This window comes from Populus trichocarpa, chromosome 6 (genome assembly GCF_000002775.5).
Source record: "Populus trichocarpa isolate Nisqually-1 chromosome 6, P.trichocarpa_v4.1, whole genome shotgun sequence".
Lineage (NCBI taxonomy): Eukaryota > Viridiplantae > Streptophyta > Magnoliopsida > Malpighiales > Salicaceae > Populus > Populus trichocarpa.
In genome coordinates, this window is record NC_037290.2 from 24752359 (window position 1) to 24769996 (window position 17638).

Genomic DNA, 17638 nt, shown 5'->3' on the forward strand with positions numbered 1-17638 from the left:
TAATGTATGTATGCATGTATTTCGGTGCGTTGGTACGTCTCCCGGTTCTTAAAACAAAACATAATTAATAATTTGATAATACATGGAAAAATACCCGTATATTTTATTGAATGTACACACCACATAAATATCTTATAAAATATTTATATTATATTTTATAACTTAGATATTTATATAAAATATCTTAGATATTTCTTAAGATATTTATCTTAAAAAATCAATATAAATAAAGTTTTATCTCTATAGATAAAAGGTCCGTTAGAGCTTATTTCTCTTAATTTTATTTCTCTAGAGAACATAAGTCTAAAAAAATACAAGTCTAATATAAAACTTAAACAAAACTTAAGGAATATTTAAGCCTGGAGAATATTTATTCTCCCTGTCACTTGAATAAGTATTATATTGACTTAAGCTTTTGAGTGTTTTTCTTGTAGGTGTCGTCGAGCCCACCAAGTTCTTCGAGTCTTGTTTTATTAGCCCATGAAAAGCGCCTATAATTTTTCTATTAAGAATTTTTCCAACTTCATCAATTGACATCGTTTGTGGGAAACTGATAAAAAAATCTATCAGTTTTTAAAACTTGTTTTTGACATTTCCATGTCATATCATGACACACAGCCTAAACACTCATTGATTAGGATGTAAGACAAATCTACTTGTTATCACAAACACTTCTACCCAACCAGACCTTCAACAACTCACAAGTCAGGTGCAACTCTTCACCTAGACCGTGTTGGCAAACTAAGGTCAAAATCAGACCTTACCACCCTAACAAGTTTTGACAACTATGATAACACACTTGACTCCATCACCATCACCTCCAGCCGCTTTCAGCGCCCGTAACTCATTGCACTACCCATAAGAGCTTGGGCATAATGACCTCTCAAAGAGTATTTTGCTTTCATACTCGCCAAATCCCTCTAGGAGTCACTCGCGCTATTGCAATACCTGTGCATATACTCGGTATTCTAGACACACTCCCTCAACTACCATGGGATGAACCTCTGTTACCAATCCTATTATTTCACCCTAAACTTTCCAGGCTCCCTGAATCCCAACGAATCACCTCATAATGTATGATTTTCAATGGGAATGTAAGTTTACTTTTGAAATAATAATAATAATGTATATTTGACATACATTTCCTAACTACAGATCTCTAGTGGGGGCTTTCGACCACTATCCTTGAAGGGAATTGACTTGGTCTCCCTAGAGCAATATTCTCACAATCATCAAGGGTTGATCTCAGATCCTCCACTCTCCAGTATAGTTTCGATCTGGCACATTCCCCAGGTGATGCCAAAGAGCCTTTCACAAATTAGCCAGAGGTTGATTTCGGATCCTCCACTCTCTAGTACAATACCTGGCTTAGACTGTTTAAACTAAGAAATCAATCAATTATCCAGCATATTAGTCTTATTTCTTAAAATCTTGGATTTTAGGACTCATCGTGTTGTGTGTTATCTTTTGTCAAAATTTTCCAATAGATGATGAAGGTAGATTTTTCTCTAAAAAGGAAAAAGAAAATATCAACATTGTAAAATATGAAAAATTTGTTATTACAACTATCCCATTCATTTTGAAACAGGCCAATGCACCGCTCTAAAATCTCTAAAATTATTTTTTTTAATAATAAAATATTTTTGAACTAGCCTTTTCTATTTGAAAACCTTTTTTTTTCCCGATAAGATTTTAAACAGGAAAAAAATTTACATTATAATATATTAACTAGATAGGGTATGTGTTATGTTGTGGGCCAACTCAATTTTTCTCTTAGCATAAAAAAATATGCTAAAGCGATGCAAGAGTTTCTAAACAAGCAAAAAAAATCTAAGGCTTGGATCATTGATTTAACTGAGTTTAATAAGCTTAGTTAATTTAAATAATACAAATACAAAATAAAACGACAATAAAAAAAATTGACAAAGTAAAAAAGATTAAAAAAAAAAACCCCAACCTTAGCCTATCCGGATTAGCATGCTAAGCCTGTGACCTGGTTGTGATGCCGGGGTAACCTTGTCGAAAGAAAATTGAATAAAACTACGAAGCATAATTATCAAACAACTCAATGTTAAAGAGAAACTGAAAAATATATTTAACAAAAAAAAATCCAAGTCAACCAGGGTTAACCTGTTACCGTGGACACAAGATTGAGATAACCTCAAAAAAAAATTTGAAAAAAAAACACGAAGATCAATTCTTAATAAATCAAATTTTAAAGGATGAAATTGAAATAAAAATAATTTTTTTAAAAAAATCAAAGTCAACCCGTGTTAATATTAGAAAATCGTGACATTGGTTACATTGTGCTCTTAAAAGGTCAAAAGACCAAAATGTTCTTAATCAATCTCATAATAGCTAATGGATCCTGCGAAAAAGACCATATTACCCTCAATAGCAAATTTATTGATTTTTTGGTGGAATGATAAAATAATAATTATACTATTTGTGGTGAATAATGATATATGTCTAGGAACACATTGAATCCTCCATGCTTATTAGTTTTTTTTTTTTTTTTAATGAATTCACCAATTGACGGGTAGGTTTTGATGGTCAAAATTTAAGATCAAAGTTATTAAACTTGACCCAAGATTTGAGTTAGGGGTAGAGCGGGTTAACCCGAGTCAATTTAAAACAACTTTATTTTAAGAAATTTTTTAAAAAGTTAAACTAGGTTTTGACCGATTCATGAGTTTGACTCATCAAGTTAATCAAATTAATTTTTATTTGATTTAACTTGAAACCCAACCCATGGTAGGTCCTGGATTGATAAATAATTTGATCAATTTGTCGAGCTCGACGAGTTTAAAAACACTACTTAAAATAGCCCAAGTTTAAATAGTATACCTAGATTCTAAATATACCAGGTCCTAAATGAATAAATCATTCGATCAATCTGTCGATTTTAGCGAATTTAATAACATTGCTTAAGATAACACAAATTTAAATAGTATGCCTAGATTCTTTTTTTTTTTTTCCTCTTAATATGCCAGATCCTGGATGAATAAGTTATTCGATTAATCTAGGTAGCTTAATAATACTGTTTAAATAGCACAAATTTAAATAGTTACCTAGCTAGATTCCAATTATAATATATATATCGCTAACCATTCTAAAATATGGCTTTATCTATAAAGATTTTTTAAACTTTATCTCCGAAGTAGATATGTGAGATATCTTTTCAAATATATATATATATATATATATATATATATATATATATATATATATATATATATATATATAAATATCATGCATGCAAGCATTATGTCCTATCTACATCATAGAGTAGCCCTAGCTGCTCAATTAACTCTTGTTAATATTACATCACAAGAAAAGGGTAGGGTGGTAGAATTCATTAATTATTGAATCTAGCTCATGCGATCATATGAATTCATTATTTACTTAGTTAATTTGGACTTCAACATGGGTGATAAACTTGTTTGTACAATTTTTCATTAATTAAGTCAAAGACGTATATTTGGAGAGATTTTCTTGCTAGAAATATGTTCCATAATAGAAGACATGTTCATAAAAATTGAAGTTAATTGATGTGATCTTCACGTGAAATAATCAAACTTATTTAAAAGCTTTCCCTTAAGTCTTTCTAAGATTCCATTTGTCATGACCCAACATTGTTTAGAATTGACTAAGTATGTTATTTTAGAATTGTTTAGAGGTTTTTCAATCTTTTTATTATTTTTTGCATAGTGAAATTATGTTATATTTAAAAGAAGAGAAAATTAACTATGATTTTGAAGGTTTTTCAGATTTTTCTTTTGACATGCACTATATAACTACTCTATTGTCCGTCGAATAAAAAAATAATTTAGGCTTTGCTTCATAGGCATGTTGGTTTTCTTTAACCTTGACAAGTTTTTTAAATTAATTTTTTTTTAATTTCATGCGTCAACATTAAATTGAGGTTCTTGATTAATTAACCATGAGTTTATGATTTAACGAATTGCGAATTTAAGGGATTAACCCAAGTTTGGAAGATTCGCCTGAGTTCATCTGTTGTTTTTTTTCTTTCTATTTTTTAAACTCATGCTTTTTTTATTTTATCATTTGTAATTTGATTTAACTGGATATTAGGCTCCATAATATTTTCTTATGTATATAAGATTTTTCATTGATTTTTAAAAAAATATTTGGTCTTTTTATATTTTGTTCTTTGTTGGATTTAGCTTCTTTTAAAAGAATTTTTTAAATTAAATTAAATTAATTGTTCAATAATTATTTTAAAAAATATATCATCTAATATGTCATCATTTTTATTTATCTTAATATTTCTTTAATGTTAGAAAAATAATATTTGACACGCAACATAGTGTTATCCAATTTTTTTTTCTAAACTCATGTATTTTTTATTTTTTCTTATATATCTAGAAAAAATTTAGTCTAACCCAGAGCGGAGTGGGCAAATAAACTAAGTAACTGTTTGTTTTTGTGGTAAAACTATATTTTATGATTTTTTAATTTGTTTTTGCTTGAAATTAATTTGTTTTTATCATTTTAATATGATGACATAAAAAATAATTGTTTTAAAAAAATAAAAAAAATATTATTTTTATATATTTCTAAATAAAAATTATTTTAAAAAATAATCATTATTGTACCAAGAAAAGCTATCCAATCATAATCTAAAACATGCTTAGGCACGCAGACCAACACACTTTACGTCCATGTTTTCAATGATTGAAGAAGGATTGGTATGGTTGTCCCCTCTTTGGCATTTCCAGTGATTTAGGACGACAAATATAATTCTAGGTATACATGTAGTCGGCAGGCCTATATAGAGCCAAGCCACGCAGCTCTCATTTTTCTTTTTCTTTCCTGTTTAGTTTCTTCCATTTTTTTTTTATATATTAATCTTAACTTGTTCTCTATTTTATAATTAGACTAATGAATAATAACATTAAAGTCATCTTTTTAAATTAATGTGTTCTCTATTTTACAGCTTGTGGACAATATTTTTATGATCAGTAAAATAACTATTTCAATATAAAAGAGTGATATTTTTAAATTAATTGTTTTCAAATCTTTTCAAGTAATAACTTTAGATTGTAAATTTGTATAAACCAATCATTTTGTTTTTAATTAGAAAAATTAATATAAAAGATAAGATTTAAATTTAATAATTAAGACTCTGATAACATATTAAAAAATCATTTCATTTTGAGATTTTAAACTGTTGAGTTGGGTCTAAAATATAAGTTCATATCAACTCTTCACCGGTTGAACTTGATAAAAAATAATAAAGATATCACATTAAAAAATAAATTGTAAGTAAAAGCAGAGAGATTAAATGTATTATAAATTATGTTTGTGAAGGTGTTTGGACATCATGAAAAATGGTTAGAGAACTCAAAGACTTTGGTGCTCGACATATATCACCAATCTATGGTGAGTTTTAAGAGATCAAATGGTAGAAATGTGACACATGACATCTTAGAAAGAAGAGTCGATGAACTTGGTCGTCATGCTTTTAATTTGTTGGTGGGAGAAGAAAGAAGAAAATTATTGAATCCTTTTCATGCAAGGAGTATCACTCTTTATTTTCAGTTGTGTTCTTACTATAATGTTTAGAACACTATCATGTTGTTAATTGTTCATACTTGATACTGTATAATATTTACCAACAAAGCTCATTCAAGTAGTAGTGCAACATTTAATTTGTGTTAATAGAGCTTATCTCAAATATACATCATGCATTAATACTCGAAAAACCTTTTCTTTAAACTTGAATGCAAGCAAATATTATTAAAAAAATTATTGTTGAGATATAAATATTACCGCAAATAATTATTTCAACTAAAAAACTTAGATTATTTAATGAAGCTTTAAGATTATATTAAAAAATTAAAATAATAAATTTTAATAATCAAAACTCTGATATCATCTTAAAGTAGCTTCTAAAGACAACATCAATGACGTTATTTCTAGAAAATAATATAAATCATATCTTGAACCTCACCTAATAGCTTAAATTATGAGGTTGAACTGGTTCTTTGATATGGTTGTAGATTCTTAATAATCAAGCGGTCACGAGTTCGAATCTCATCATCGCTGTTTATTTGATAAAAAAATTAAACATAAGATATGATAATGTGAGTCTGTGCAAGTTTTAAATATAAAAAATAAAAAGCGAGCCACAAAGCCACAACTTCTAATTAATCATACTTTGTTTCGAAAAACATTTTCTAATAAGCCCTGCAGCTTTGATACAAGCCATGCACGATCTCCCTAAATTAATTTCTCTTTCACATGTATTTTCTCCAGCAAGCAAAGCAAAGCAAAGCAGCTTCAATCGAGAAAGCAGTGAAAAGGGTTTTGCTTCATCTTCAATAGCCGTAATTAATTTTCAAAGTTCATTGGAATTTCCCCCTCCACGATGATGATTTTTTCTCACGAGAGACCAATAGTCAGACTGAATAATTTCATCCTGGATCTTAGCAAATCTACAATTAAAGGTCAAGTTCATACTCTTGTGGCTTTACAAAAGCAAATTGGCCCAACAATGGAGCTCCCTGGCCTTTACCAAAAGTTTTCCTGCTAGACCAGCTCTCTATCCATCCTCTAGCTTTTCGATTTTTGGCATTTAGCGGCTGGTCTTTGTTTAGCAATGTGCTGTGGAAGCTAGGGAGCAGTGCTCGTTACTTGAAAGTCCTCTGGCAAGTGTATAATTCGTCTCCTTCCTTGAATAGACATTAATTTGTAAAATTAATTATTAGTTCTCGTGTCCTAATTCGATTGCGGTATACCCAATAATTGAAAGATATGATTTACAGCCAAACTTAATTGCTTGTCCTAAAACATTAATGCTCACATTAATTAGCATGTTCTTGTATTTTAGAATTATTAAAAAACAATTATGACAAATCTTTACAAAACTATTCGTCCTAATTTTTCATGACTTGAAATTTAGATGATAGCTTAAAAAACTATTTAAAATATATAGTTTGTGGGACTCTCTAGTTCAAAAATATTTTTATACTAAATATAATACGCCTTCTTGATTTTTAAATTTAAAAATACTATACATATATACACACGAAGTTCTAACAATAATTTTGTATTATTTTTTTAATACTTTTTAGAGTCACTTGTAAATTGGAAAATCATCAAACACTATTAAGATAACTCCCGACATCATATATATATATATATATATATATATATATATATATGATTTATTGCAAGCTTAATAAATGATTTGCTTTTCCACAGCCTCTTACTTGTGGACAAGGCATGTCTATTGTCCACAAAAGCAAAAGATAAAAAGAGGGTCCCTCTTATCATATCCAAATTCCAAACAAACAAACAGTTTGGAGTTTTTGAGATGTGCCTCAACTTTCTCAATGGTTCTTCCTGCTTTTGTCTCATTCAACCGATCCCCATATCCTTCCAAATTCACAAACAGACATCGCTGATCAGGACAAAAGCCACCCTCATCCACCTACATTATTTAACCTAATCCCTTGTATTGATCCATTAATATATCTAATTTACTTATGTTCCAATTCAACTGAGAAACTCTCTCGAGCTTACTTTGTTTCCTCCCCATTAATATTAATCAAGCATAGCTACCTACCATGAGCACTCTTTCTGAAGCCTATCGAGACCTTCCTCACCATCCCCACCATATTATCCCACTAGACTTTGATTCGGTCCGAACCTTGCCCGACTCACATGTATGGCAGCCTACTTCCCATGCCTCTGAGTCCGAAGACCGATTATCGATTCCCACTGTCGACCTCAAGGATCCTGATGCAGGGAAACTGATAGGGCATGCTTGTGAGGCATGGGGCGCGTTCCAAGTCACAAACCATGACATTCCATTGGACCTATTCCATGAAGTTGAGTCCGAGGCTAGAAGACTCTTCTCTCTCCCGACAGGACAGAAATTGAAGGCCTTAAGGTCTCCTGGTGGAGCCACCGGCTATGGCTTAGCTCGGATTTCGCCATTCTTCAACAAGTATATGTGGCATGAAGGGTTTACAATCATGGGTTCTTCTATTGATCACGCTAGGGATCTCTGGCCCAATGACTACCGAAGGTTTTGGTAAGTCCATGCATTTTCATGCACGTAGAGAAATTTATGGAAGTAATTCATATTGCATCTTAATTGCTCGTAATTAAGGCTTATATTATATTAACAAGGAAGTAATCACTAAGTAAGATTTGAGTCATCAACCGAGAAAGAGTTTCTTAATCAACATGTTTCAACTTTAGAGGTGCCAAGGTGAAGCTCAAACCATGATCAGTTGTCCTCACCTTACATATGTTTCCCTTCCCATCTCCAAGATTTACCCTCTCAAGCAAAACTAGCTTCCAATCACGAAATTATCACACGGTTATCAATCATTATGGTATTGAATTCGTATGATACAATTTGTGCAGCAATTTTCCCAATCAATCACTTGTTGGTGTTATATTCGACATATCATGTTTTAATTTGCACAACCATAACTCTGGAATTTATCAAGAATCTAATTTCTTGGATTGAAATTGTTCTTCTATATATATAATATTAGAGTTTTGATTATCAAACTGTTTTAATTTCTATATATAATCCTGTTACCTTGATTTTTATAATAAAAATAAAAAGGAGTAAAGATATATCTATAATGGCTAGATACCATGTATAATATTATTCGTAGCCATTGCTGTGGAATCATGTGCTTTCAGAAAGAATAAGGGAAGATAAAAATGGTTTCCTTTGGGCATCCCTAGCTTGTTAAGCTTTTTCAACAATCCAAACGGCAGATGATACTTTAAGAATCTTTGAATTATAAAATCATAATTCAAAAAATAACTCTAACTTTTGCTTTTGAAGGGAAAAAAAAGAGACAAACTTTAACTGATATTTAAACTTCATATGAATAAAGAAGGCTTAATTAGCACAAGTTTGAATTGACTTGAAATTCTCAATTTTAGTGCTTCGATGTTACTTAATTCTTCCCCCCTCCCTCTGGGAAGAAAAGTTGCACAAGTTCAAGGAAGAAATAATTACTGCGGTTTTGGAAAGGGTTGGAGAACATATATAATACTATGCAAATATCATAGAGGTGTCAGTTTCTGATTGGTTAAAAATCATTTGTATACAAGGATGATAAATATTTAACATGAATTTTAACTAGAATCAATTTGAATAAGTGAGTTTTTTTATATAATTATTTTACCCTATGTGGTGTAATAGATCATATGTTATAAATATTGTCCAATTCCATCCAAATCCTAATCTCAATCTGACTCAAGATATATATATATATATATATACAATACACACACATGTAGACATGTAGAAAATTTGTGGTTTTTTAATCCAATAAAATATTTACATATCCTAATATTTATATAATACATATATATATGCATAATTAATATTTATACTTTCATCATTCAATACACACATATTACTCTTTTATTTTATATTAAATAATAAATAATATTTGGATAATAAATATCTAAATGGATATAATTCAAAATCTGATAAATTGGATATAAATATCTAAATTTTTTATTTAATAAATACTAAATAAATAAATAAAATATAAATACAGTAAAAATCCAATTAGATACTCATTCTCATAAATTACAACATATGATGCTTTAAGATCCAAAAATCCTAAACCACTCAAAGATTGACTCTTCTACAAACCATAGTATATATACTCATCTCATTGTCAGCTAGGGCAAAACTACACATTCCCTGTGGGGCTAGGACCATGGCTGGCTCCCCCATGTTTTTTTTTTTTTTTTGTTATGTTTAGATTTGAATTATGAAGGCTAATTATTGTCATAATATTTAATACTTTCTCATCGGGTCCCCAATATAAAATTATATAGTTCAAGACCCTCAAATCTTAATTAATTCCTTTATTTTATTTTTACCAGCTAGTGGCCTCATTTCCATAATTCTAGTTTAATTAGTCCCTAACTGTACAGTGCAATAAACAAATTATTTAGTAATCAAATTAGTTATATTGTTACAAGTAGGGATTAAATTACAAAAAAAGAAGAAGCATTTGATCTCTTGATCTAATTAATTCTGTCAGTTTTCCTAATATAATTACATGCATATATACATAAACAGCGATGTAATGGAAGATTATCAGAAGAAAATGAAGGAGCTAGCCGTAACCCTAATGCATCTAGTTCTCAAGTCCTTGGACATATCTGAAGAAGAAATAAGTAGAGTCGTTTCAGCTGGAGGTGACAGCACTGCTTTACAGCTGAACTCTTATCCATTATGTCCTGACCCAAATCGAGCCATGGGTCTAGCTCCCCACACAGACACTTCCCTCTTGACAATACTACACCAAAGTACAGTAAATGGCTTGCAAATCTTCAAAGAAGGAGTTGGTTGGGTTCTAGTATCTCCCACAAACGGATCTCTTGTAGTAAATGTGGGTGATCTCCTGCATATTCTCTCAAATGCTCAGTTTCGTAGTGTTCTTCATCGTGTGGTTATGAAAGAGAACCAACAAAGGCTGTCCTTGGCTTATTTTTACTGCCTTCCTTCTGATTTCCATATCTCTCCTCTGGCTTTGAATTCTACCCAAATGCCTCTATATCGTTCTGTATCGGTCAGAGATTATATTGGCATCAAGGCTAAGAATCTTGAGAAAGCACTATCTTTGATCAGAATTTAGGGGAAAGGTATTAGTTGTGATATATGTGTGCATCTATCTACATAAAAGTTAAGGATAGAATCCGGAGCAAAGACACGAGGGTGAGTTCTCGATCGTATTGCCTAAAATTAATGAAAGCTCTCTCTATTCCATACATCGTGTAATATTACAGTACTTGTTTTGGCTTGTTCATGAATGTGTAAATTCATATATATATATATATATATATATATATATATATATATATATATATATATATATATATATATATATTATTGTAATTAGCTAGCTAGTGATCAATGTGATGGATCCAAGTTATACGTGGATGCTTTGCCTTAGTTTCCATGATTGGGAATCTAAATATACATAAGATTTTCGTTATACAATTTGATGCCAACCTTGATAAACATACTATTCACCTTTCTAAGCTGTGTGGATGACAGCTTTGGACTTGTTTAATTATTATTAAAGTGTTTTTTATTTAAAATTTATTTTTGATATTGATACATAAAAAAAATTAAAAACACAAAAAATATTAATTTAAAATAAAATATTTTTAAAACACAAATACATCACTATTAGCTGCCTTCTAAACTTTAACCACCTACTTTTAATTTTTATATATATAATAATGTGGGTGTTGGGGAGCCTTCCAATTTCAAATCTTCATTCCACTCCTCTTGTAATTTAAATATGAATTGATTCCCCTAATATAAATTAGAATCTTGATTACCTGTGAATGGGACAAACTCACAATGATTTGTTTTATTGCAAATGGGACAAAATCAAATAACATGTTAACATCCTCTAAAGACTTTTGACGAAGTCGATGTCTCATCTTTTTCTTATAAAACATTAGCACACGATTAGTGGTTTCTCTTTTCCCCTCTACTAGTAAACTAGGACGATGTCGGCTCGATGCCTTCCATTGTAACCAAAGAGTGTGTGTGTGTGTGTGCGTGTGTCATGCCATCGTGATTGCCAAAATGGGACATCAGCGAAACTGCTGAAAACACATGAAGGGATCTTGAAATTGGTTGGATTGATCGCCAACAATCTCAAAATCATGAGCAGCAGTTAAGAAAACAGGAAAATGACAATGGATCGTGGACAATGGAGTGAAAAGAACTAATTTAACATAGAGACAGCTTATCGTTATAAACAAAATCATTATTCATCTAGTTATAAGCCCATCAAGAGTCTGCACTATGCCATCTTGAAACCTTCATATTTTCTTGACAAGAAAAAAAAGAATATTGGGATAGTAAAAATGAGTAACGAGACTGCTTTCCCTCCTAATCTAATGCCTGATGAGGCCAGTCCAGACTGGTTTAACAAAGCGGACAATGCACGGCAACTAATTAACAGTAGCAACACTCGTTGGTTTACAAAGTATTCCAGGGCTAATGATTCTATATGGTGGTGGAGTGAAGAAAAAATGGGCAGTAAATTCAGCGTTTATGGTACTCTATGCATTTGCTTGTGTGATGTTTTGTTGGGTTACATGGGGCTATCGAATGTCTTTTGGCTCTAAGTTCTTACCATTTTGGGGAAAGGCTAATGTCGCTCTGGATCAAAAATATCTTCTTTCGAAAGCATTTCTTGGAATGTTCCCCAACGCAACAATGGTGTATTTCCAATCTGTTTTTGCAGCGATTACTTTGATTTTGATCGCCGGCGCGGTGTTGGGACGGATGAATTTCTATGCCTGGATGATGTTTGTACCTCTATGGCTAACGTTTTCATATACTTTCACAGCTTTTAGTGTGTGGTGTCCAAGTGGGTTTCTCTTCAAGATGGGACTAATAGATTATTCTGGCGGCTATGTGATTCATTTGTCTTCAGGCGTAGCAGGTTACACAGCAGCATATTGGGTAAAACTTGCTCTAATTTTCCATATTCTATAAAATAAAACTATATTATATTAATTTAATGACGCACGTTGATAAAAATTAGAGCTCTCGAAATTTAATAATATAACTCTAAAGTATAGAGAAATAAATAGAGAAAATTAATATTTTCTAAAAGTATGTAATTCAATAATCCAATAAAAAAAATAACACACCAACCATGTATATATAATGAATCCATATCTAAATAGAAAAAATATTTAAAATACAAAATTAACTAGAAAAATAATTAAAGTAGCAAAATCAACATTTTCCAGGCTTGGTTTTCGGATCTTTGCTTGCTAAATTTAAGAATAGATAATTTATATATAGAATTATTTGATAAAATTTAAACTCGAAAAAGTTTTCATCATGCACTTGATACATCCAAGCTTCCTCGTAGATTTTTCCTGCTGTATGATCCATTAACGTATCCACATGTTGCAACTTGCACGTCATGCATTCAGGTTTGATTAACTTTATTTAATCATTAAATGGACCGATCACTTTGTTACTACATGTGTATATTGCAGGTCGGTCCACGTCTGACTAAGGACAGAGAGAGATTTCCTCCAAACAACATCCTTCTTATGCTATTTGGGGCAGGATTGCTTTGGATGGGTTGGACAGGATTTAATGGAGGAGATCCTTATGTAGTAAGTTCTGATGCTTCTTTGGCAGTCTTGAACACCCATTTATGCACGGCTACTAGCTTGCTTACTTGGGTAGCTAGGACTTGACATCATATTTTTCCGAAAAGCATCTGTTATTGGTGCAGTTCAAGGCATGATCACTGGTTTAGTATGCATCACTCCAGCTGCTGGTAAGTCCAACATAAAAAAAAAAACTTGCAATATCAAGTCTTAAATCTGATGTATATTCTTGCAATGCAAATATGATCCGAAACTGCAATTGATGCTGGCAATATTTATGTTGCAACGAACACTATATCCTAAGTAAATTCTTCACATACATGAATTACAATTTGATTTAGGGGTTGTGGAAGGATGGGCAGCAGTAATAATGGGGTTATGCTCGGGCTCGATTCCTTGGACAACCATGATGGTTATCCACAAGCATTCAGAAATACTTCAAAAGGTTGATGACACAATGGCTGTGTTGCATACACATGCCATTGCCGGTAGCCTTGGTGGTATTCTTACAGGCCTTTTTGCTAAACCGAACCTGAACAAGCTGTTCTTTGGGGACTCTGCGCACTATATCGGTTTATTTTATGGTTTTGATGACAAAAGTAGAATTGGTTCTGGGGTTCGACAAATGGGAGTTCAGTTTGCTGGAATCATGTTTGTTGTCTTTGTTAATGTGTTGACTACTACCATAATATGTCTTTCGATACAAATGGTGGTGCCGCTAAGAATGTCCGATGAGGATATGGAGATTGGTGACGATGCTGCTCATGGTGAAGAAGCTTATGCTATTTGGGGTAGTGGAGACAGGCATGAAAATTATTTCTATCCAAGTTCGGTGAATGCTGCATTTGAGTTGCCAGTGACCACAAATTAATTATAGGTCTGTTCGTCAACTTGAGATGACATAATCATGTTCTTTCTTTTCTTTTTCTTTTTTGGTGGGGGATCTTCAAATCATTTTTATGATTTGAATGATCAAATGCATGGTCTGGGAGAAAAATAAAGCCTAGATGTAATTACTTTTGTATTAAAAATAATAATACAATCCATGGTTCCAAGATAAAATTAGCATGGCTTAAAATGTTGGACTAACTTTTATTAATATAAAGAAGAATATGATGGTGGCCTTGGTGGCTTAAATATTATATATGCTTTTTATAGACTGTTTTTAGCATACTTTTGTTATGTTTAATTTTATTTTTGAATTGTGTAAGTAAATCTATTAAATTTCTCTAAATACATCAAATCAAATCAATATGGAGAGTCTATCTTTAAAATCATCGGGAGTTCATACAAATGTTGGGTGATATTCATACCAAATTTGGCCATTTTTTTCTTCCATGACCCAAGTCATGTGTTATCAATCCAAGATCATGGAAAAGGTTAATATATATATATATATATATATATATATATATATATATATATATATATATTCCTGTATTATTCACTTCCTTAAGCTCACAACAGTTGTCTCTATTGAACGCACAAGGGTCACTACCAGAAAATTATAAAACACAAGCAAAAATATTAACAGAAAAAATATTGTTAGTAAATTATGATGATATTTATCAATGAAATATAACGTTGTTGTTTTCATTGATGAAAATTTTTCATAAAAAAAAAAAACTAGACAAATATTTCCTTATTATTTCTACTAAAAAAAAATGAGTATCAGAATTACAAATAGAATTATTGATAAAATGTAACCACCGCCAATATTTATTGGTGAATCCATTAGTAATATTTAAGTTATAACATGTCAGATTCCCTCTCTCACTCTTTCATTTCTTTATTTTCTTCATCTTTTTTTTTCATGCTAAAAACAACACATTTCCCCCTTTTATTTTGCCATAAATCAAGCTCTTGTTATCACATATTTGACCATCCCAATACTCAACTTTTTAATATTCATGTTTTGGTTTAATTCTTTTTTTTAAGATTCACCATAACAAGTAAGCAAACTTTTATTTTATTTTATTTTAAGTTCAACACCGGTCTTGGATTATATAACTCTTTCACAATGGTATTTTTATCACAAATGGGGCAAAATTAACCTATCAATGTGCATATTGATATGTATATAAAAGCTTTCAACATTAATATTGATATTTAAGATTATCATTTATCACCACAATTGATTAATCACATAAGTTTGATTTATCAAAATTAAACGAATATTAATGCTCGAATTCAAAACTTTTTTTATAATAAAAAAACTAGATTTATCTTTGTATAGTAATTATATAAACTTTATGTGATCAATTACATTATAAAAATCTATAAAACAAATTTAATTAATAATATTAGAATCCATTGCTAAGCTGATGATCATACATATATATAGTAGTTTTTTCATTTTTTTTTTCTCGTGATGTAGAAATCACAAAAAAAAGACAGCTTGTCTTTTTATCAAGGTGATATGATATAAATTTTCTTCATCTGTTTTTTATTACAATTGACAAATCATTCATTAAACGACACAAAAAGAGGTTATGATCTTAAACAATAATTAAGCTCTAATTAAATTAATTTTCCTTGCAGTATCTTTACTAGCTAGCTAGGAAGCTAGGCTTTACAATATTCGTTTTGACGTCATTTGTTTGTGTTGATGTGGATGTTTTGTTTTCTCTAAGCCCTCCATAATCCATATTATAAGCTGATTAGTATTACCACGACATCATTAAAAAGATAACAGAAACGACAAAACAAGCCTCCCAGATGACTTGTCTTTAATTGATACTTTTGTTTTAGATGACAACCAAATGAAAAGAAAAGAAAAAGAAAGTGAGACATTATCTTGGAGAAAAGTAACACACCACTTGCTTTGCTTGGATTTTCTGGTGTTTGTTTTTCTATATACATAAAACCGGATCAAATATATTATCCAATTCAATTTATGAGTTGAGTCAGTATATTCATATCAATCTAAAATAATATTATTTAAAAATTATTTAAAAAAATCAAAATAATATCATTTTTTTTTAGAAGAATCAAATATGATTTTACTCGGTTTTTTGCTGGGTTGATCTAATTGTGAGTTTATCAAATTAACTCCTACTTGATTTATTATAAAACCTGGCCTGAACTAGAAAAACACTCATTCACACACATTAAAAAACTTGATTGTTCATAAGTAAACCACCTCAAGTTTTTTCTTTTCATTTGCATTTTCTTTTATTATTATGCCCTTTAAGCTTCTTCTTTTTCCCACCTCAAATCTATTTTTTTTTCATTTGCATGCTTTGTTTTTTGTTTTATTGAGATCTTCAATTTGTGTTTTTATCATTGACGTTTTTTTTTATGGTAATTTTTTGTTTTTTATTTAACAATTATAGTTTAATTTTGTAAAATTAACCCTTAGTGAACCATGAAAAGGTATTTTGAATTATAAATATGTAAAACAATGCAAGATGAAAAAAAATATTATAAAAAACTTGTGGATTGTAGTACCCATAATATATTTTTTTATGGGTTGCAGTAGCATAAAAAAAAAAAACTTCATCTCGCGCAACAACACAACACATAAAATCAAACTAGTATGGATATAAACGAACATGCCATCATAAACATATAATTAGGGACAAAGATAGTAATTTGTCAAGAACTTTGTCCATTTTCTTTTGGTGAAAAATTATTCCCATGCCCCCGTAAGCTTGTCTTCTTGAGAAAGAGTTCAATTTCCATGGGAATAAAAAAATGAAGCAAGTGATTCTAGAAACAGATCATCTTTTTCTTAGGTTGCTTGTAGGCAGGACGCTAGGAGATTCATGATTGACTGTCTGCTTTTATATTTCAATTTTCGGGGTTCGTGGTGGGGGTGGGATATATATCTATATATATATTAGGCCGACTTTTATATATACGGTGTATCTTATTTTATGCCATATTTTTTTAATATTTTTTAATTAAAAATATATTAAAATAATAATTTTTTATTTTTTTTATTTTTAATATCATAACATAGAATCCAACAAAAACACTAAAATGATATTAATTTATTTTTTTAGATAAAAAATAATTAAAAAACAATATTGTGTTAAACATGCACTAAAACTATTATCCTGGTCGAGTATCTACTTTCTAGTAATTCAATTAAAAAAGATCATTCACGCTCGAACTAAAAAATTTATGAAAAAAAAATTAAAACAACTTTCTCTAGACAAGATTGGAGAGCACTATTGATTTAAATTGGAAAAACAAGTCAATTGAAGATTTTAGTTTTTTTTTATTGGTTTTTTTTTCAATTTTCTTTTCCAAAATAAATTGACAAAAATGATTTTCAAGGAAACAATAATCGTAACATTATTATTTTATATATATAATTTCAGTTTCAATAAAAAAACCAAAATTTTCGATTCTGAGAACCGAAAACCATATAGCAACTTGATTCAGGTTTGGTTTTGATTTTTTTTGACTCGGTTAACCGAAAACTGAACCGAATTTATCGAAACCACAACCA

At 30.3% G+C, this 17638-nt stretch overlaps 1 protein-coding gene and 1 pseudogene across 1 annotated transcript; both read left to right on the forward strand.

Annotated features, from left to right (window-relative positions):
* The first annotated feature begins 7479 nt into the window (after nucleotides 1-7479).
* LOC18100678 (gibberellin 3-beta-dioxygenase 1) lies at nucleotides 7480-10829 on the forward strand. Its single transcript, XM_006382004.3, has 2 exons — nucleotides 7480-8065; nucleotides 10100-10829. Exons 1-2 carry the CDS (start codon nucleotides 7596-7598, stop codon nucleotides 10656-10658), a joined length of 1029 nt encoding a protein of 342 aa, XP_006382066.2. The 5' UTR covers nucleotides 7480-7595; the 3' UTR covers nucleotides 10659-10829.
* Nucleotides 10830-11907: 1078 nt separating this feature from the next.
* LOC18100679 (ammonium transporter 2 member 5-like) lies at nucleotides 11908-14157 on the forward strand (annotated as a pseudogene).
* Nucleotides 14158-17638: the final 3481 nt, after the last annotated feature.

What these genes read in the sequence shown, in the direction of transcription:
- LOC18100678 (XM_006382004.3), top strand. Translation starts at nt 7,596, where the DNA reads ATGAGCACTCTTTCTGAAGCCTATCGAGACCTTCCTCACCATCCCCAC. An exon ending in AATGACTACCGAAGGTTTTG is followed by an intron (nt 8,066 to 10,099) that starts GTAAGTCCATGC and finishes ATACATAAACAG; the next exon opens with CGATGTAATGGAAGATTATC.